This window comes from Homalodisca vitripennis, chromosome X (genome assembly GCF_021130785.1).
Source record: "Homalodisca vitripennis isolate AUS2020 chromosome X, UT_GWSS_2.1, whole genome shotgun sequence".
Taxonomy (NCBI): Eukaryota; Metazoa; Arthropoda; class Insecta; order Hemiptera; family Cicadellidae; genus Homalodisca; species Homalodisca vitripennis.
Window position 1 is genome coordinate 129,467,478 of NC_060215.1, and position 24,053 is coordinate 129,491,530.

The 24,053-nt window shown below is 33.1% G+C and overlaps 1 protein-coding gene across 1 annotated transcript in view; it reads right to left on the reverse strand.

Moving 5' to 3' along the window:
* LOC124369862 (corticotropin-releasing factor-binding protein) overlaps positions 1 to 24,053 on the reverse strand; it is a 157,506-nt gene that overhangs the window by 17,173 nt on the left and 116,280 nt on the right. Inside the window, exons 5-6 of the mRNA XM_046827991.1 lie at positions 23,856 to 24,031; positions 16,428 to 16,536 (exon numbers count right to left, since the gene is read on the reverse strand). Of these exons, the coding sequence (XP_046683947.1) occupies positions 16,428 to 16,536; positions 23,856 to 24,031 (285 nt within the window). The remainder of the gene's footprint in view (positions 1 to 16,427; positions 16,537 to 23,855; positions 24,032 to 24,053) is intronic.

Sequence of the window (24,053 nt, forward strand, 5' to 3'; positions counted from 1 at the left end):
CCCTTAACAGAATTGATTTTCAACTGATTCATCTCATACCTCCATTGAGTGCTAACCATAGAAAATACTTGCTGTAGTTAGAGCTGGGTAAAGCAAAAAATTCATAAATCTTTGAAAGTTCTGAAAAACATTTAGTATTTTTTCATAAAAAAAATGTATTGCTCATTTCACGTGAAGCAACTGACTAAACAAGAAGTCGTCTTCATTTTGATTTTCAAGAAACTTTTTCAAAAGCTGTAGTTAGTCAAAGATTCCTTTGTCTGTTACATTACTCTTGAAGGTATGTTAAATCTGAAGTAATATTTAAAATGTAAGAACAGTCAATTTCTTGTTCTAATTCATCCACTCACACACTGAACTTCATCAAACTGTGTGATCCTTTTATTTAAATAATCCAGCAAGAGGAAAGAGCATTAAGGGGATTTGGCACTTGAAATGGACAAAAAAAGTTTTTTCCCATATTATTATTCTTTATTTAGTTATGAACAAGAGTAACGCAAGAAAAGTTGTTTTAAAACATTATAAAAAATAAAATTACTGTCTCAAAATGTATTTTTAAACATTCAACCAATGTTTTAGATTGTTACAAAATCAGATGAAAACTAGAATTAAAGGTGTAAATCAAATAGTGTTTCGCTGCATGAAAAGTCAGAACAAACACAACGTTCCAAAAAAGGCACTTGAGAAGACTTTTTTGAGAACATTCTAAACTTGGTATTATTAATATACTGAAAAATTATGTACTATTTTAACTGAAATCAAACAAACTATGACTTTTTAATTCATGAATGTAGTTTTGACGTCATCAATACCTGCAGAAATACCATTTCAGATTAGCTAAAGTAATTGTAAGTACTATGCTGCTCACACAGAGTTTAAATAAAGTTTAGTTATTTTATGTAATCTGAAACAAATACATTTCTTTTACATATAAAAGTATAGTTTCGACATTATCACTCAAAATTAATTCAAAGTAAAATCATGTTTGGAAATTAATTCCAAGTGAAATCGTGTTTGATATTGACTTACGGCAGCAAGAACAATGACGTACGTTTGTTCCTTGTTTCACAAGTCAGAAACGTTTATCCTTGGAAATATTAGAAGGTTTTACATTCATTTATTTGAATAAATAAATGTTATTGTTTTCTTTGTAACTTTTTATAAATATAGATAGTTTTTATTTATATTTAATATATTTATTTACCAGCAGAATTATATTGATAGTTGAAATACCATAATTTGGTCTGACATTTTGATTTCAGTATTTTTAGATTGTCATGAATATCAATGATTCGAGTCGATTATGTTGGTGGCCGCTTATTATACTGCAGCCTATTTACAGGCAGTAGCTTTTAGCACAGGGCTTTAGACAAATTATTGAATTTACAATAACAATGATGGGCAAATCCTCACACACACTTCAAACTGTAACTCCGCTAATCCCACCTAAATAATTAATCAGAACTTCTGATGGTTTTAACTCAGGTAAATGAACTACTCACGTGGTGACTGAATTTGAATAAATAAGTTTAATTAATTCAAATCTTTACTCACTTACACAATTGGTCTTTAAATTAATAGTAGGCCTATACAATAATATATCAAATAATTTGGAAACAAAATAAAATTAGAAGATGATTTAACAATGTTACATTAATCAAATGGAGAGAGAGGACGTGGACCGAAATGTTACCTACCTATAATTTTGAACACGACGACCACTGGCTCAGCAGTGTGAGAGGCTAGCTAGCCCTCGAGACAGCATTTTGTATCAGCAGTGTATGAGGCTAGCTACACAATTCCAGCTCCATAACTTTGTTCCATTTCTATTATAATATTCTATTCCAGTTCCTGGGCTCGAAACCTTAACCCTCCAAGCGTCCATCATGAATATTTTTGACGGACTTTTACGAGTTCCAAAAAATTTGGATGATAGACATTCATGTCTTTAAACTCATTTTGCCGATGCTAATACCGATCAAATCGCTTTGTAACCTACACCGTTCAAAACATGAGTTTTTCTTTATGTTTAGTGGTTTTTCGATTTCTTGTCCTCTGTACCAAACATTAGTCTACATCATTTTCATCAGCTGTTGTTTCCAGCAAAGTGTGTTTGAATTGTTTGTTGTTGCTCAGATACGAACGTGTAAATTTCCCTGTTTACAGTCTATTTTGTCCTGGTTTTCGTTTCAGTTTGTTATGTGTAGTTACTAATTCTTAGAAATTAAATTATTGCATGTAAATATTGTTTATGTTTTTCATAAAAGATAATCACTATTTTGACTTTCTTCTATATGTGTAAATATTATGGATTGCTAAAAAAACTTACAATGTATATTACTGTGTTCATTGCAAAATTTCCTACAAGTAGGCTATTCTAAATGTTGTATTGCTACTGTATTTAGTATAATATAAAAAGTTAAAACATAGTTATATAACCACCGCAAGTAGGACAAAATTTCGAACGTGCACTTATACATACAAATATTGTTTCAAAAATTACTGATATAACAGTTCAACATTATAAATTTCTATTTTCAGGACAAAATTTCCTAGGCTACAACTTAGCTATTCAGAATTTTGAATATGTGTAGTATTTTAAATACATATGCATAGTTTATTGCAAATTTTGTTTTACTTTTTGTTTAACTTTTTAAAAATTTCCAAACAAAACAATTTTCATAGCTACACAGTCTGAAAGCACAGTTCTTTGCAAAAAAGGGGTATATACATAACACTTTATATTTGTTACTATCTAGATTCATTCTAAATTTTACAAGGACAATCTGCAAAACCTCACAAAACGGATATATGCATTTTACAAAATACGATGGACGCTCGGAGGCTTAGATTACTTGGTATGACAATTGCTTCCTTATAAAATGCAATAATTATGTGACCGATAACGTTATATTAGATTAATTCCGAAATCATAGATAACGTATGTTTTGTCTAGCACTAACAATTTAGACAGGACGTTACAAAACTTCCCCAATTTTCTATCTGATGCAGAGGAAGTAGTCTTAGGCCTAGACCTAACCTCAACCTAAGGACTAACCAAACCTTGACTTCTACGCCTACTCTCAACTGCTGTACGTGATGTGTACAGATTTCCTCTCAATTTCCTTTTTTTAACACCTATTAGGGTCATTTTTACTCGTGTTTACAAATTCGAACAAATGAGTAATACTTTGTACCACAGAACAACATTTTAGCAATATTGAGAAGTATATAAACTGTAAACAAACCCGAAAAGAAGGCCAGCTGACAAAGGCAGCAAAACAACGAAAAAACAGAAAACACCGTGAAGTTAGCGTAACTTTGTCGTCCAGACCGTAAAGATATCAGCTCTTTGTATTTTGTGAGTACACGTTGCAGTTCTGAGTAGGAAGGCGCTTAAAATAATTCAAAATGTTGCCTTATTAGTTTATTAACTGTATCAAAATTAATATAAAAAGAAATCACTTGTTCTCCAAATATACACAGTTTTTCTTTCTAAAATTTTGCGCAAATCAAGAATCAAGAATCAAAGCTTTATTGCCGTTACTACAATACACAGCATGGCATCGTCAAATTTGTTCACAGCATGAATACTTATTTCATAACACAGCCTTCATTATTGTTGAATACATTCTACAAATTCATCAATACTGTATACAGCTAGATTGACTAGCAAGTTTTTCATATAATTCTTAAAACTAACTAGGTTTAAACTTTTTACATTATCTGGCAGTAGGTTATATAATTTTATACCTAATTCTACATAGCTGTTTTTAGTTGTCTGATAATTACAATGGTTGGTTCTGAGATGTAAACAATTTCTAGTAGAATAGCTATGTATGGATCTATTGTTAGGAATTTCATTCGATATATATTGTATATAATTTAAAACATTAAGAATATACAAAGAAGGAACGGTCAGAATCTTGAGTTTTTTGAACAAAGGTTTACAATGTGTTCTACTGTTCACATTACAAATAATCCTAATAGCTCTCTTCTGCAATGTTAGTAATATCTTAGTGTTACAATCATTCCCCCAGACAACTAAACCATATGACAAGTGGCTATGTATATGAGCAAAGTAAACTGCAGTCAATATTTCAGTACTTACAACCAATTTCAGCCTTAATAACATAAAAATACCTTTAGATATTTTTTTACATACAGATTCAATGTAAATATTCCATTTCATATTTTCTTGAAGGTAAATACCTAAAAACTTAACACATTCATTGTTAGGGTTGTATCTTAAGCTAAAGTCAAGATTCTGGGTCTTTTGATTCAAAAAAAGATAATTTGCAGCACACTAGTCCCTTACAATTGAGTCTGCTCTGAGTAAATTGTAATGTGTTAAGATTTTATTTTTATCATTGACTAAAACAGCAAGGCCATCTGCAAACATATACGTGCTAATTGAGTTATTAAGACTTATAGAAGCTGGAAGGTCGTTTACATAAATAATAAACATTAAAGGGCCCAATATTGAGCCTTGCGGGACACCTACTTTGACTTGGGTGTACTCTGAATAACTCCCATCATAGGCTACCATTTGATGTCTGTCATTAAGATAAGATTTAAAAAACTGTAAACTCAAATCATTAAAGCCATAGAACTTAAGCTTATCCAACAAAATGTCATGTTTTACAGTGTCGAAAGCTTTGGACATATAAAAAAACTTACCAACTACAACGTTCTTATCATCTAAATCATAAACACAATTTTTCACAAAGTTTACAACTGCATTAAGTGTGCCTCTCTTAGGCCTAAAACCATACTGGCTATCCGATAGGAGAGAATTACTTTCAAAGTAATCAATAACTTGCCTATTTATCAAGATCTCAAACACTTTTGATATTACAGGTACTATGGACACTGGCCGAAAATTTTTGTAATCTAACCTTACACCTTTTTTAAACAAAGGAACAACTTTTATCAGTTTCAAACACTGTGGAAAACACCACAATCAATACAACCGTTCATTAAGTAGGCTAAAATCTCATCAATAAAAGGTGCAGCAAGCTTTAACAATCTGGAATTGAAACCATACACATCTAAACTTGAGCTGTTACTTAAAGAATGTATAGCTTTGTAGATTTCTTCCACTGTTACATTAGAAATAAAAAAATTAAAATTAGACATATCAAAGTTTAACTTGCTTAAATAGTATATCACAGACTGACTAGAATTTGGCACATTACTTAAAATTTCATTTACACTATTTACAAAGAAGTTGTTAAAACCACACGGTGTTAGGCTACATTCATTATCGGCAGTCCTTACTGGTTTATCATTTTTACCCAAGTTCTCTTTTACAATAGACAATATAATCTTAGGTTTGTTGTTTGCAGATATAACTCTTTCACAATTAAAATTAAACTTACATGTTTTCACATCATTTTTATATTTCTTCTTTAATTTAAAATAACAGTCCTTAAAATATGGTATTCCTGTTGATTTATACAATTCATACATAGATAAACAGTTCTCTTTCAGTTCTCTAAGGTCAGTGTTATACCATTTATGAGGACGTTTATCTTTTAAAACAGAAATAAACTTTACAGGAAAAAATACGTCAACAATATTTTGAAACACACTAAAAAAATAATCAAATTTTTCATCTATACTATTTAATGTATACAAATTGAGCCAGTTTACCTTATTAATCAAAGAAACAAAATAGTATGATTTAATGTCATCAATTGGCCTTACCATTCTCAACAAACTTTGATTAGGTTTTTGTGGCCTGTTGACATCGTCATTTGAAAGTTCACATTTTACAACAATTGGATGATGGTCTGATACCACTGTGTGCCTAACATAAGCATTAACAATTCTGTCAGAGTGCACTGATGTAGCAATGTTATCAATGCATGTACCCATATTAAGTGTGCTATTACTTGGTCTAGTTACTTCATTTATAGTTGTCAAGATGTTAAAACTTAAAAGTAAATCATAAAATCTAGCACTTTTGGCATCATTAACTAATAGGTCAACATTAAAATCACCACATAACATAATAGTGCACTGAACGTATTTCTAACAGTTAAGGTGTGCAATAAAGTGTACAAGTGCTCAATGAAACCCTCAAAATTATTATCATCAGGCACACGATAAATCTCAATACAAATTAGGTAAAACTCCTTAAAGACTACAGCTGATATTTCACATACATACTGACTAGATAATTCAACTAGAAAAGACAGTTCTTCACCATTTAGTCCTGTTTTGGGAAATATCGCAGTACCTCCTCTGCGGTGGGATGGCCTACAGAAAGCGCTGAGCAACAAGAAACCAGAAATTGTAACTCCAGCCAGTTCATCACAGCTCAACCAGTGTTCACTAATACACAATATGTCCGCATGCGTTTCCATGACTAACAAGTTCACTTCGTCAATTTTGTTTAAAATACCTTGAACATTCCAATGAACAACAGTTAATTGATTAAAATGTTTCCACTGTCACAAATGACTAGATTGGTTCCCATTAAAATTACAGTTTGCGTTCATATGTGTAGGTAGGCCTGAGTTAGGCTCTTGGTTTATGACCCCCTGATCAATTCTTTGTCTTGTGTTAAAACATCACTTTTACCCACCATCTTATTCCTAGGGGACCTGTATTTCTTAACAACACAACCTTGGTACCATAGAGAGTTAGTTTGGTACCATAGATTAGGGTGCATCAGTTCTTCATTTAATTCATGTGGAACTCCAACTTTAAAAGAACTATAACTATTGTATCTTGTAGCTAGCTTATCACAAACATATGAGTCAGACTCATGTTACTCCTTAAGATAGGTTATAATGTCATCAGTACCAACGGAAGCATCAAGTCCTGATAAAAAGATCCAAAATAGCCTCTGTGCAGGTTTTAGGGCGTTGTTACCACTAACAGCCTTTGTTCCATACACTACTTTATAATTAGGCCTAACATTTGATTTTAATGCATCTCTGTAAGTGTTATCGGATTTAGGCCTATTAACACTGTTGGAAAGAGAACCTCCAACATACATAGGCCTATTACTAGGTTTTGTATTTGTTAGATTTTCCTGTTCCTCTGAAACACTACTATTGTTCGACACTGCAGATTGTAACCCCCGTTTTCTCTGGTAATTAACAACCTTACACTCAGAAGTAGAGTTCGTAAAAGTTCGATTTCTGTTCATTTTGTTTCCTTTAGACTTACCATCACTATTATTGGCAGAAAGCCTACTGCTTACTTTATGAAACCGGTCTGCACCTAGGCCATTGTCCAATTTAGTAATAGGGTTAGATGCTGCAACGACGTCGTCAACCGCATTCGTCACAGTGTTCGCATTTCTGACATTTGGTGGAGAATATGAACCATTTAAGCCAGAAAATGTAGTAGGTGCAACTTTAAAGAGTTTGTCAATGTCTTGTTTCACCAATGTGATTTCGTTACATAACCTAGAATTTTCGAATGAAACTTCACTCAGTTTCTCACCAACACAAACATTGTTATTACAAACACCCTTTACCATCTCAACTAGCTGTTTAACTGTATTATTCAATCCAAGAAAGTCATCAACATTGCCTACTTTTGATATCTTACGTTCAACCTTCTCTGAACAAGAATTACAATACCACTTTACCTTAGATGCCAATACGTTAATTTTGTCGTATTCATCGCTCGAGATCTTCACACATGATCCATGATACCATTCTTTACAAAAACCATCACAGTTTAAAGCAATGTCACTCTCGTTTACAATTAATTTACAGCAAAGACAATTCTCAACTTCATCACCAACCGCCATCTTGACAATCGTCATCAAAGGTGCTATGTTAGTTGTATAATAAAACAAAAGCCCAAACATCATGTGTCAGCCGTCTGGGAATCTATCGTCTGAAACACAAAGATCTAAACAAATGGTCTCAATAAAACTTTGAACTCAGATACTCTGTAAGCTATACTACAGGTATAACATACATACGCCCAAAATGTCATGCCGACCGTCAAGGGATATATCGTCTAAATTAAATGCACGTTAGACGTACTTTCATGTTTGAAAAATCACTCCTGAGACAAATCCAAACAAATGGCCTCAATGAAATCTTCCATAATAATCATGAACGCACGTCTAATGTGCATTTAATTCAGAGGATAGATCCCCAGGCGGTCGACACTTAATGTTTGGGCTTTTTATTCTACAACTAATAGGACTCCTTTGTGCAAAATATTAATAAAAACTGTGTAAATTTGGAAAACTAGCAATTTTTATATATTAAGGTTTATAGAGTTTAGTCTAGTTTTTTATTATTATTTGAAGCGCCTTCAAACTGAGAACTGTAACAGTGGTAAAACAGAGAGCGTTCAAGTTAGTCAACATAAAAAAATAATTTTACTAGAACGTAATATTTGTATGCATGACGTGATTGTGCTATTTTAGGCGTGTATTTCGTTTCGTGCTAAGATTTTGTGCAAGCAAGATTATAAAAAATAATCATACATTCAATAAAAAGTGAAATATACATATATGTCACATAAGTGCACTCACAATTAAACGTACTATAACAAAATTGTCTTTATTAAGTCTTTATTAAGTGTTTTGCCCAAAATACGCGTATATCTCCCTTTAAGGCTCTTTTCTTTACGACTTCATGCGATTACATGTACATATTGTCTGTGATACGCAATGATTAAAATCCCGGCATTTATATTTTAGTTACATACCGGGAGGACAACCAGTAACTAAGGACATGTCCTCCAAAAGGAGGTCGTCTGGTCATCCTGATTACAGCAAAGCTGCAGCTTTTAGTGTCTGACACTTTCTCAGTTTCACAATGAATAAAATTATAAATTATATTAAAATAAACAAGGAGATTTTATCATAAAAGCTTATAAAACAAACAAAGGGTCAATAGTTAGCTTACCTTTCGTCTTTTAGCTATGTTCCGACAAGAATTATTTAATTTTAGTAACTCTTGTTTGTCAAATTTAAAACATTTAAAATTAAACACTTCTTGTCTTTAAAATTATCAGCCATGGTATTTCCCATAATAAATCCTTACAGTATTAATAGCTTCCTTTGATCATTTAGACAATTGAGAAGGTATATAATTATCGGTTAACCTTCCTCTTCGTCTAAGGAGAGGCCTATTGCAAAGCGATTAAGCCTCAAGGGCCTTTTGCGCACCCCGTAAGTATACCATGAAGCCAGTTCACAATTTCAGCAGTTCTACAAAACATCTAAAATAACCGATTAGGTCCTCCTGTGGGAAATTCACTACTATTTTCCAGACTACCATAATGTGGAGGTACTTCATACTGGAGGACATACAAAGAGCACGTGTACAGCAGTTTCATCTTGCCCGTCACGCAATCTACAGTGTGAATCCTCCCGGCAAATGCCGGCTCTGTGAAGATGCTTCCTCAGGGCGAGGTTATAGCAAAGACTAGCTTCCATTGGATGCTAGCTAGACTAGCTACCACAAACCTGGCCTCCGTCTTTGACCACCAGAGGGCAGCCCTAAACATTAATGCAGGTCTTCCACGGATACACAAAGCCAATACAGAAGCTTCGGCTTAAGTCCTGAAGACCCACAAATCACACGTCTACATTGCCCCATCTACCCCATTATGTTCAGAGCTACATTGGTCATTCCATGACTTGCCACTCACAAGAATCACAATTTCATCTGCATAACCCTGTACTAAGACGCCACTACTGTTCAAGGACGTAAGCAAGTCGTCTACAAGTAGGTTCCACAGAAAGGTAGAAAGGACGCCACCTTGGGGATATCCCCTCGTAATCCTTGCAATGGATTATCCTTAATAAATAGACTACATTGCTGGCCATTGTAGTGAGTGTAAGTTCTTCAACTACAAAACTAAACCAAGACTCAATGAGTCTCACAAGAAATCGATCAAGACTCACATATTATGAAGTTGAGACTTACAATCTTAGAATGGTAGATGGTTCGTACAATTGGTTATCTATATTATTTTCAAATTGAACAGGTTAACCAGAGTACGAGGTTACTCTAGTAACAGGTTACCAGAGGTACTCTAGGGAAGTTATAGCATGACCGGTGGGATGCGCGTGAGGAGTGGAGGAGTTGAGCGCGTGGGGGCACAATCTAAAGTAGGGGAGTGAATACGGTGCTACTAACCCTACTGAGAGGTTTCGGCTCCCGGCTCATGGTGGTGGCGGGAGCCGAATATTGTAGTGTTTGCCAACATTTCTAGACCCTTATGTTCTTACCACGGTGGTCTTTTATGATAAGCAATTTAGTATAGGAGACCTTGAGAATATTTGAACATTTATAGACTCTTTTGAAGTTACGGCGACGGACTTTTATGATGGGGAATTCAATACAGGAAATCTTGGAAATATTGGGACCGGATGAACGTGATCTTAACAATGACTATGTTCTGCCGAAATTGTGTTCATAGCTCACCCTTCCTAATGAGTTCGCAGTAGAGATACCTGGTGGTAAGAAAGGGTTCTCATAAATTGGGAAAGGGTAGGAATTTATATTATTCTTGATCTCCAACGACGACAACAGTTCGGAATTGTAATTGTTACGCTTTGTTAGCCATTAAAATCCAATTTATCATATACTAACCGTGTAAGCTTCAGGATTTACGATAGTAGATACAATTATACACTACAAAATTTTCAACTGACATAGCCTAGCTGCTAAATTAAAAATTAATATAAAACTGGTTAAACTAATTTGTCAATATACACAGTAGAATAAGAAAAAAACTCAGTTTTATCTACCAACTTGTATCAAGTTAATTTAATGATGTATACTTAAAATAACAATAACGCCAACGATCCACACGCAATAGTTAACATAGCAAAACCCCGTTGTCGATGAAAATTATTTATTGTTCTTCGAACTACACCCAAATCAAAATTGTCCAGATTACTTTTAGTATGTTTGCGTTTTCTTACTTTGTTGGGCGTACTAAAAGAATTGCCAATTGGACTTATTTTTTTCCTCCTTCAAAATTCGTCTCAGCGTACTTTCAGAAATTCCAGTTGCCTCTACGACACGCTGTTGAACTTTCTTCAAATTTATAAGTGTGTTGGTTTCTGCTTCCCGTTTCATAAAATGGGAAGCACTTCTCTTGCTTGGCCGTGTATAACCTTTCTACCTCCAATTTTACTTTTTACATTATGATCCATCTCAAACTCTTTACTTAAAACGTAATGAGCACAACGCAATTAATTCACAAATTGTATTACAACTCGTGAATTGGCACAAGCGAATGTTTTTTGGGCGGCACGTATAGAAGACTGGAGACCGAAGTTCACAAGGCTAAATACGGCAACAGACTGAGCCGCTCCACCCCCCACCACTTTAGTTCCGTCTTTGCCTACGGCGCATCTCGAAGTCACCGGTCATGCTATAAATTCTGTACTATACGTGGCCGTACCTTGCTTGGTGCACATGTGACTTGAGAATCTCTTCTAAACTTTCTTGAAGGCCACCTTTCTGAGCCCAGTAGCGCAGCCCTAATCACTTATACACCGCTCTCAAATACAAGGTAAATGATCACAAAAATAAAATGTTTGTTGTGCGAGGGAATTTATCGTCACTACCCCTTTTGTACAATAGTAATTTTAATATCAGATTTTATATTGCAAGATTTAAATTATATTTTTAATATATTCCGACTATACACTCATGTAATTAAGTATTAAGAGTTTAACCTTATAACCCCTCTTGTAAGCGTATCGAACACGGATTGAGATTTTGGAGTAAATGTTTTTAGTTTTTGGAAGTATTGGAGATAATTTTAGAAACATGTATCGTCACCTTGTACCATGCGTTTCATAATATAGGTACAAATTAGTATATTTCACGTCCAGCAGTGACCTCTAGTATTTTTATCTCCAGCACTGAGCACTAAATTTCCACATCTCTAGAAACAATCTCCCAATCCATCACATCCAGCAGTGGTAATTAATCTCGCAAACCTGCAGTAGTAATCACTACTCTCCTACACCTACATCACTGATAACTAATCCTCCCGATATCTAGTAGTGGTCACTGATTTCACACACCTTCAGTCATATCCACTCTTCTCTATCTACATTAAACGTCAATTAACTCCCACACATTCATTAGTGATCATTAGTATAGGTAGCATACTTTTAGTAGCGATTATTATTTTAGCACACTGATTAGAACAATAAATAATAGATTTTAACAGCCAATTTCACAGCCCCACGAAAAAGTTTTAATTGATTATCATAAATAGTACACCTACTTTGTAGTTATATATATATACAGTATATATATATATATATATATAATATATATATATATATATATATATATAAATATTTGTTTTTAAGCACTGGTAGGCCCAGATATTGTTACTAACTGCAATTTGTGTATTTATTGTTTATTTAATAGCTTTCAACAAAATATTCTAATATTCATAAAAGTTAATGTATGTAGTCTTAATAGATCACAATAATAATTACTGTACATAATTATATTTACCAGAATATGTGCATTCAAAATTTGTTCAATATACAATTATTAAAGCATAAATAGTTTTAAATGTTTTTATTTCATTCCATTTACATGTTCACGACTGATCCCGGACTTATTAAAGTTATCATTGATCTGTTACATATCTACCTGATATTTCAACATTTCAATATTTTCTGTACATTTTACTAATTTGTACAATTCATTTACCAAGTGTATAATACGCATATTGAAAGTCCATATTATGTTACTGATTGCTCAACATGCGATGTACACATTAAACTTCTTAAGTAAATGCATTTTTAACTACCCCGCAACTATGGTTAATTTGATCAACCGTGTCATAACACTCCGCTTTAATAGTAACTGAAAGCATTGTTAAGTTAGGTACGTAAATGTATGTTCAAAGATAATATTTTTGGTACATGTAACATATTTACAACTTTTTTGGACATTTTAAAACTTGGATTTGAATATTTGGGAGATAAAGTGACAATTGTTTAACAAAAATGGCTATTTATTGACAGAACGATTTTAAATCTTTGCAATGCATCAAAACTCTTACAAGGAAATAATTGTATTTCATCATTTAATAATTATTTAGTTATCAATTTGGAACTATTGAAGGATATAAGTAAACTAAGTTAAAACAGTTAAATAAGTAAGGGTACGTTCGTTTTGTGATATATAAATATAATCATGGAGTAAACAATTATAATTTTATACTCCTCAAAATAATGGCATTAATTAAAAGTACATTACATTTAATAAAAAGTAATTACCATTAAAACAATCAACCTCCATTAAACCATAACACTTTAACCATTAAAACTTTATTCCACTAAAAGACAACGGGGAAACTTTTCCCGTAGAGGCTAGTCGTCAGTCAGCAGATTCTTGTTATTTATTGCTAAACTGTAATTATTATAAGTTTAAAGTTCCTTCATTTGGTACAGCAAACTTGTATGATTGGTTGAACATCCATAGTTTTTGTTTAAACTATGTAACGTATTAAATTGAAGAGTAAACTTACTATCCTTTAGCCATCATTTAAATAATATAAAACTACGTAGACAGTTAATTATATCAATAGCAGTAATTAAATCATTGTTAGGTAAGTTATTAAAATATTGTCCACTAACAAAAATGTTGGATACTCTGCTCAATGTATTATGTTGGGGAGCATGAGTTTAAATTGAAACCCACCATAAAGAACAACCGCGACAAGAAAACGACAGTTGAGAGAAGTGAAGAGGCAAACACATTAAAGTAATTAAAGTAGTATCTGGTGTCAAAGCGATCCACCACCTTACAACTTGTTAAGCGGAGATCGGCCCAGTGTTGAGAACCGCTCAGTGGGCTGGAAAATTGAGTACACTTTACCTGAGTCACATGGGATAGGGAAGCTTGTCACATTTGATACCTCGATGTTGGAGGGGAAGTGGGAGTGTTTACTCAAAGTGACAAGACTCGATAAGTCGATCTCGATATTTTTCACAGCACCGTATTGATAAAATAAATTGAAATAGGTAATCACAACAGAGTTATATCATCATGTACATACATTGACTAACTTGCAATAGTGATTTAATTATTATTTATTCCAAATTAGTAAACATTGTGACAAAGAAATCCGCACTCTTTAAAAAATTGTGGTGTAGCAAAGAGAATCGTATGTTACAAAAAACAAAATTATGTATAACTATATGTTTAAAGTTTGTTTACGATGGGTGATTTGAAAGGACATCAGGTGTTCGGCCATTTTTCATCGCCAAATGAGCACTACGTGTTGAGGATTGCAATCTATCCTTTTCTTTAGGTATCAAAAACCTTAATGCAAGCGTAATGTTAAGCAGGCATAAATAATATAAAAATAATAATTTAAAATATAAATAATATATATATATATATAATATTTATTTTATATAATATATATGTATGTATATAAATTATAAATATTATTATTAAATAGATAATATAATTTCATTTATATAATATAATAATATAAAAATGTAATTTAAAACACTTTGATATAGTAATAATAGTAAAATGCCTTTTATTGCGAGGTACTGTCAATGTACATTGTTTTCCACACAATGTACATTGTTGACTAAATTACAACTATTCAAAACGTTAATCTTTACATAAACTATACTAACTAAATTTGGGAGAAAAATACTTGAATACTTGACTGGTCTATTTTTAAAACTACGTTCCTTATTATCTTTTACATTTCAGTCGCGATCATTGTACAGCTTCGGACCAAAGTAGGAGAATCCCCTTCTGCAAATTTCCAGCCTCACTCTCGAGAAATGAAGCTGGTTGTTCTGACGAGTATCGCGGAGAAAACCTAGCCTCGGTGTTGAAGCCTAGGCACACCTTCACAGATCCGGTAGTATTAATTTGAACCCGTATATTCCTCGTAGTCTCCCCATCGCTGTCTGAGTGACATAGGTAACGTGGTCTGAGAAAGAGCGTGCACTGTCTAACACGATTCTTAGTGTTTTAACAATGTCACTCACACTCAAGTTGTCGTTCCGAGTCTGTCCGCACATTTTCTTCTTTGATCCTCTGCATCAGAGCCGGTGCTGCAACAAAGAGTACTGTGCATTTTCCAGAGTTTAACTTGAGTCCGTGCTGCATTGACCACGACCGTAATTTTCCATATCCGAGTTAAGATTTGCTATTGTCTCACTATGGAAAAGTGGCTCATAAGTGTGAAGCTGGAAGTCAATGACTAGCGCAACTGTTCAAATCAGAAGTGTATATGGTAAACAAGACTGGCCCAAAGCAAATTTCTCTGACGAACACCTCTACGCTTTTCCAGAGGGTCCGAGTCTTCTGTACCCAATCTTGTCAACTGAATCCTCTCACTGTTGCACGACTTGAACCAGCTTATGGCACCATCCTTGAAACCAAAGAAATTTAGTTTGGCAAGTAGTAAACTATGACTTTAGAGTCGAAGGATTGAGAGTAGTCAAGCAAAACTAACGAGCTACCTGCCCCCATCTTTTGCCTCAATCAAGCCAAATAGGTTGAGAAGTGCTGTACAGGTGCCTTGGTTTCTCCTAAATCCTGATTAAAGCTTCGGTAAAATATTCTGGTTTTCCATGAACTTAAATAGCTGTTGAATAGCCAATTTTCCCACTATTTTTGACATGGCAGGCAGAATCGATATAGGCCTAAAATTACTGACTCAGGAAGGGCTCTGCTTTTTTGATAGCGGTTGAACTGTGCTCATCTTCCAGCAAATTTACATAGAATCCGTGATTTGTTTACCAGATGAGCGAAGACCTCATTAGCATATGGGCTAACTGCTTTCGTCTCAATCCCTATTTTATCAGCGCCCACCGCTCTGGAGGTTATTTCATTCATGGCCATCTTTACTTGTTCTTCAGACACCTCCATAAATATAAATTCTGTATTGAGACTAGGCTTTTTGTTCAGTTTATAAACATTTTCCAACTTTTCAAGTTTTGTAAAATGATCCCATATTAACAAAATATTTAGTTATTTAATTTACTTTCAAAACAGGAGGTACGTGATAACTGTCCTTGCTTACCACTATACAGCATACATTTCCAAAATTCTTTGCAGTCCTTACTGTGCTCAACTCTAGTTTCAAAATAGGCTTTTTAGCTCTCCATACCAAATTGTTGAGCGTGTTCCTGGTGAGTTAGTATTCTCTCCTGTTATCATTATTTTTCGTGATCCAATATTGTTTCCATAAATTTTTTTTCTTTTCATAATAAACTAATTTCTTTGCTCCTCCAAGAAACTTTGTTTTCATAAATGAGAGGCGAGGAATTCGCAAAGTCAACACTGACAACATATAAATTACGTGCACGCATGATCAGTAAGTACGTAAAGTTAAGTTTAAGTTCATTACTACAAAACAAACAGGTTTGCAAAATAAAAACTGTAGACTAGAATTTTTATTGATTAGAGACTGACCAGGTAGGGAATCCAAACCGCAAATAGAGTCTACAACGCTGTAAGTTGACAAGTCCAATCCTTCACTGCCTCCCAGCTGAACAAAGTCTGACATCCCACGTTTCTCACACTAGAAAATAAACATATATGATAACCGATAGTTCTATCACAGTTAAAATACAACTTACATTAGTACCTAGGTAACAATAAAAATCCAAATGATAGTAGCAAGTAACAAAAAACCAACAATAATACAACTCATAATTTTATTACAAGAATCATATATTTACGGTAACAATAATGGAAAGACAGGACTTAACAATGACAAAAATAATAAAATTAAACCGACAAAAACTCATAAAGATAATTACTTTGTAATAGCAATAACACCAGCAAAACAGATAAACAATGGTAAGAAAACAGTAATTGTTTTCTATACAATGCAATGGTCACAATAACTTAACGAGTGACAGCTTATCAATAATAACACAGTGTCTATTACAGCAACATGTGATTTGTTATTAAAATGTGTTGATGTGCAGTACTTAAAATGTTTAGTATGTATGCCCAACTACCTAAGTAAATTTATATGGAGTGGTGTGATTATTAGTAGAATTTTGATCTGCAGGGAATGTGCTTATGTTGTTTCAGCAAAAAAAAAAAAAAAAAAAAAAAAAAACAATGTCAGCTAACAGTGATTAATGATCAGTGATAATGATGATGAATATTAATGATTAATTAATGTATGTAGACCGTTAACAGGCTTCAAGAAAGTGGAAAACGTAATAAAGAGACTTAACTAGTCATATTGTTCATGTATATCCCGTATAGGATAACTGATAACCCTTCCAAATCAAGAAAGTTGGCTGAAGTATTGATTTAGTGCCCACATGTATAATTTCTTACCGAGTCAAAGCGTCAATACAGGAAATTGTTGAATTGCAATTAGTTTCAGCCATATTGAGGATAAAATCTGATATTAGGTTATTTAGCGCTTGAACTGTTTTTTGTTTAAGTTTAACTGTTTACTAATTTTGTCCGTTAAAACGCTGGGAAATTCACCTAAAATGTTTAGCTCTTCATTAGCAGCCTCAGCGCAATACAATTGGAACTTAATGGTTATTATTCACATCCATGGTAAACACTGATACATTTAGTATCAAGTTATTGGACTTCCCTGGTGTGAAATTTTCAACAATTGATTTTTCAATTCCTATAATTAACTTGGAAAATATCTCAGTGTGTTTATCGCCATGACGCTAAAAAATTGCTTAATTTGAGCCACTGGCCTTTAAAGTTGAAGAATTCTCCGTTAGAAATGCATTGGTGAATAAATAGTCTTAATCACCACACACAAATCACACGAATAAGTCACACGTTCAAAGTAAACTTTGTATCACATAGGTGTGAACATAGCGTATTATTGTTGTTTATCTATTTTAATCAACTGTTTGAAACGTATAGAACGCGATTTCGTGTAGAATATTTTTATATTTACATCATACATAAAGAAATGATTTTAAGAGGGATGCCAAATTAAATCAGTGTACTTAGAAATTACTAATCAAAAAAATCAATATATTTATTTGTGTGCATGGTTTCTGTCTCTTTTAATATTGGTTGTAGCCGAATTATAAACTATTAATTTGAGGTAGCATTACACGTGGGATTAAAATGCATTAAAATAATGTACTTAATAAACTCAGATTAACAGTAACGACCCCGCATATACCGACAGTGAGAAAGGGAAACAAAAAACTACAACACAACGCAAGCAAAGTTTAGAGAAAGAGAAACAAAAGCGCTAAGAGAATATTGCAAAAGTAAAATGCACTTACACAACTAATCGCAAGAAGAAGCACGATTAAATGCTTATTATGAGCGATAAATAGCAGGAAGATAACAAGAAACTCGACTTTAACAAAATAGGAATTTATTAAAAAATAATTTGTTATGTTACTTCTTAATCATTAGTCCAGTGTATATCATGAAATTCCAATTCGTCTTTTTTGTACTAGATTTTCATAAATATTTCCACTCAGGTAAAATATTTTTGCAGTATTGGATAATTTGAACACACACACTTATCAGCTAAATGTTTCTCAAACAATAAATTGACAATAAAAAAGAATTTAAAACATTTGTAGTAAACTTAACATCCAAACTTGGAAAAGTTTGTTATATTATTCATATCTGTCATAAATTTTGTCCCAAACTGAACATTTTCTTGTAATGATACATAAAAACCACAAACCTAATGTTAACCACGATGTGCTAAGAAAACCACAGCTTAATGTTTAATTTCCCGCACTTTCCTGCCTCAAACATAATTTAGACATTTCTGATACTGGAATTTTCTTGGGTAATCATACAACCTACTACAGATGTACCGGCGTTGTCTACATTCTGGGATTGAATCCACATCATCAAGTTCAGCAATTGTACTGGGGTAGCCAATAAATACTAGTTATCACGTGACTCAGAACTCATACATATGTCTACTAAACCCACATATCCCTACTATTTTCCAACTGTATTAAGCGAGACCTTAGTAATAATTTAGAAAGAAAGAATTCCAAAAAAGAAAGGTGAACTGTCGAAAAGCCTGCGATAAAAAACTATTGATAACTGTTGGTCATGTTGATCACTTTTAGGTTATGTCCCAGCCAATGACAGTTAGCTCCATCCCCTCCAATTGAAACTGTACAGGCCGACATGTAGTAGTGACAGTTTCGATTTAGCATCGAATTGAAGATAGCACTCTATAGTAAGTCCGAAAAATCTCAATAATTTAATTGTGTAAGCAATACAGTATTGTGTGAACCCGAAGATAGGTAGTAGTTGTATAATCCAAATTTCTACGCTGACCCATAACACCGAAGGTCAAACTGCATCTGGAGAGTAGAGAATCTGTCGATTTATTTTGATGTAAAATAAGAGATGTGGTGGTGTAGATAAACATTGTTATAAATCTTGAACATCGTAACAAACTCGTATTTACAGGTTAATTTGAAACGTTTTATGAAATAGACAAGGTCTAAATTCAATCCCATAGTATTCTATCTATAGAGACACAATGACTATCTAGAGAGAGCAGTGAGATGTGTGAGATCCGAAGTATTGAACGACCAGGTCAGAACGCACTCCAAAGATAATAACACAGAAGCGCCTTTATTGCTCTTCAGATTCAGAAAATCGAAGTCCACGTTGTACTTCTCGAGTTCGCCGATTTCAAACCCGAATATCTTGCGAAATATTCTTAGCTTTGGCAGTCCTTTAGCTTTAGACTGATGACTCTTGACCAATGAGGAACGGGGCCTATATTCTTTCTATAAAAACCTAGCTAAAATATCCAAATCTATCTCTTATTTGAATCCGAAAGTCCTAGAAATAAAATTGTAGATTCGTTTTTATCAAATTAGGAATTTTTAATTTGTAACAGTGGTTTGCTGATACTTTAATTTCGTTTTATATCTATAATTATTTCAAACACTGTACGTAAAATTGCCAACTTCTTTAGGCAATGATTCAACTTACTTTTGAAATTTAGCAATGTTTAGAGTTGAATTTAGATAGTCTAGTAAAGGACATTTTTGGTGAAGCTTAATTTGTCTGACGGTGCATAATGCATTTTCCTACCGTAAAAAAAAAAAAAAAAAAAAAAAAACTACTACTACTACTACTACTACTAACTACTACTAATACTAATGCTATCTTATACCCCTTAAAATAATTTCGGAACTAATCAACAGAGACAACAAAATCCTGTTGCTTTTTCATTTTCGTTTAAATAAATTTGGCAAATTCGCCAATGGCCAGGGAAATACAAAAGTTAAAAATTATATATTACTTGATTAGTAAAAAACAAATATAACAGAAAAATTAGGTGGTTTACTGTATATTGCAAACAAAAGAAACAAACTCATTAAAGACAATTCCATTTAAAAATGTTTAATTTAAAACCAGTGTTCAAGAAAATGTGTTCAGTTTGTAGTATTAAAATTTTTTTAAACATGATGTTTTGTATGCAATGCACTATCAACATAGGCTATGTGTAAGACAAAATAAAATCGAGAGTTCCTAAAATTTAGAATAAAATGGAAGGCTTAAACTAAAATAACACACAGATTACAATTATTAAGTATTATTAATGTTCAAATAGTATTCACAAAATTAATCAAAACTTATGAACTCTAAAATTATAATAATTAATTATTAAGTTCAGAATTCACAACTGAATATTTTCATTTAATCAGTTACAACTAACTGCAAGTTATTTCTAGTTTTAACATGACCAGCCCCTGTGCCTACTTCTCAATCATTTACGTAAGATGTAAAATTCTTAATGAATAACGAAATTATTTATATCTAGAAGATTAAAAGTGATTGTAAATTAACATCGTTAAAAAATCACCGCAATTTAAATTTATTTTTAGTGACAATCTTTACTATGGACGATATTCGGACCAAGTTTCACTTAGAATTCAAAACGTAGTCACAAAAAACCACAAAGTGAATAGTAACAAATGTGTATCTGAAACAATAATATAAATGTCAAAGTGTACACGGGTTTGAAATGTAAAAGTCACTTACAGTTCCTGTGCACGAATTTCACTAACACTCACTAAAGCAAAAAACCTGACAAGTCTGTTGGTAACTCTGGCTGTTATTTAAATACTGCTCACAACCTAACTAATAACCTAAACGCGATGCATGGATGTTCGATAATGACGGCAGGCTTGTACAATAGGGGAAAACAAGTCCTTTGTTACCCAACCGTTAGTTATCTTTAATAACAAAACATCATTAATCATACATCTTTCTGGAAACTTCTTGTTTCTCGCCTACTATTTAGCAGTTTTAACACAATGATCAAACGGAGGTCTTTCCATCCAAATTTACAAAATTAATTTTTCACACCAATATAACTGTAAGATAATATATTTCATCGATTTTTTTGTCTCAAAACAGTTGAAATATATTTTGATTATATTATATTTTATTTAAAAAAAAATGCGTCGATAGAACTATGTAATCGCTTGATAGAGTTAGGAGAAAGTTATTATTAAGAACATTATGTTATTTGTGAAAGATATTGCAAAATCTAAAACAATTAGACAGTAAACGTAACAGTACAATGCAAGTGAAGGCGGTTTGTAGAGATAATTGTAATGTATTCATTGTAAGCAGAAGTTATTGGTAGTCTTTTTACTTCAAACAGCGTTACTTATTGAAGCCTATAAAATTAAAACTAATACCCAATATCGTGGGACGTATTAATACGAATAAGTTCGTAAATATTGTTCTAGAGATGGCTGTACTATTCTAATTATTAGATGGAGTAAATAGAAATAGAATTATTTGTTTAAGAATTATGTTACACAACAGTCGATAACATGTGACAGTTCAATTCAAGTTGTCAGATTTGTTCTAGAGAGCGTTGTAATATTCTTATCGTTCATGGGGAAAAGAGAAAGAACGTTATTTCGTATAACTTTACTTTCCGAAGACTTAAGATTTTGCACAAAAACAGTAAATAACGTGTAAAAACAGTACAAAGCAGATAATCAGATTGAGTCAAAGAAATCTTTTAGGTGTCATTATCTATTGCCTTCAAAACGTATCAATTCACATATCCATACATATATAGATAAAACAACGATTTCTAAATATTTATACATATCTCATTATAAATAATGTCACTATGTGCTTTTTATTTTATTCAAACATTCATTAAACATTTTGCTATATCATTAATAATTAATCATTAGTTATACTATTTTTAAAGTGAATACAATGTAATATTATGTTTAAAAAATGCAAACATTTGAAATGTTTACATGGTAAACTAAGCTAAAAATCCAAAGAGGGTTGAAGTACAATTGTAAAGTTAGTTAGCTTTTAAAACTTTTATAGGTGTACACAATTTTATAACCAAATACAATAAAGTCAATTTCATATAACAGAACAACTCGGGTCGTTACGTCGAACTCAAGGGATGGTTTTATATTCTCATTGTATGCTGGATTTAGCGAAAAATGAACAGTTCAAACATATTTTTAACTGTGTAGGATATTATAAATTGAACAAAAATAATAATTCAGTTAAGTTAATTTATAAAACTTGCTGGTTTGCAGTTTGTCATATTACATTCTTTACAAAAATATCAAATACAAAAACATTACCTTTACAGTAGGTGGATTTTCTCACTGTATCTAAGGTAATGGTATAACTAAAACAATCGATTTTCGCAGCAAACACGCATACACGAATATCAATCAAAACGTTATAAATAAAACAGAAATATTATATTGAATTTACTTAAACATCCGTAATATGTTTGATGGAAGCCTCAACAGACAGGCATGTCTACGTTTGATGCTTTCACATTAGTGTTATTTTAGAAAAATTGACAGAAGAATTTATTTTAAAATGTAAAAACTGGTATTTCAGGTTGTTTGATTTGTATATATCGAAACTACTCCAGCTATAGTATATAATGTTAAATATTTTGCTACGTCTCAATGTCTGATAATGCGAGTGTCAACACACACCTCTTCTGTCCTCCTTGGTAGCGAACGTGTTATATACCAGTACTACTCAACTATAGTATACTATAATGTTGACTAACACTTTTGCTACCAAGAGTCTCAATGTCTGATAATGCGAGTGTCAACACACACCTCTTCTGTCCTCCTTGGTAGCGAACGTGTTATATACCAGTACTACTCAACTATAGTATACTATAATGTTGACTAACACTTTTGCTACCAAGAGTCTCAATGTCTGATAATGCGAGTGTCAACACACACCTCTTCTGTCCTCCTTGGTAGCGAACGTGTTATATACCAGTACTACTCAACTATAGTATACTATAATGTTGACTAACACTTTTGCTACCAAGAGTCTCAATGTCTGATAATGCGAGTGTCAACACACACCTCTTCTGTCCTCCTTGGTAGCGAACGTGTTATATACCAGTACTACTCAACTATAGTATACTATAATGTTGACTAACACTTTTGCTACCAAGAGTCTCAATGTCTGATAATGCGAGTGTCAACACACACCTCTTCTGTCCTCCTTGGTAGCGAACGTGTTATATACCAGTACTTCTCAACTATAGTATACTATAATGTTGACTAACACTTTTGCTACCAAGAGTCTCAATGTCTGATAATGCGAGTGTCAACACACACACCTCTTCTGTACTCCTCGGTAACGCTCGGTAGCGAACGTGTTATATACCAGTACTACTCAACTAGAGTATACTATAATGTTAACTAACACTTCTGCTACCAAGAGTCTCAATGTCTGATATTTCGAGTGTTATGTACTAAATCAGTTGTAAGTGAGAAATGAGTGAGAGCGAACGTTGTGTAGTTGAAATACTAAACAACGTTATGTTCACTAGAGCAAAAGTGATCAGTAACAGAGATGTTTACGTACCTTGTGTATGGTACCGGTCTCCATCTCCATGTTACGGTTGGAGAAAGACATGCCCACGCCCAGCTGCAGGACTCTGACTTGTGCAGGGTAGACCGCCGTGAGGCTGCAGTTAACGTGCTTCCCGTAGTTCCGCAGCGTGTACACGTCCGAGGTTCCTTCTATCAGGATGTTGCAGGCTGACGCAAAAAAAAAAAAAAA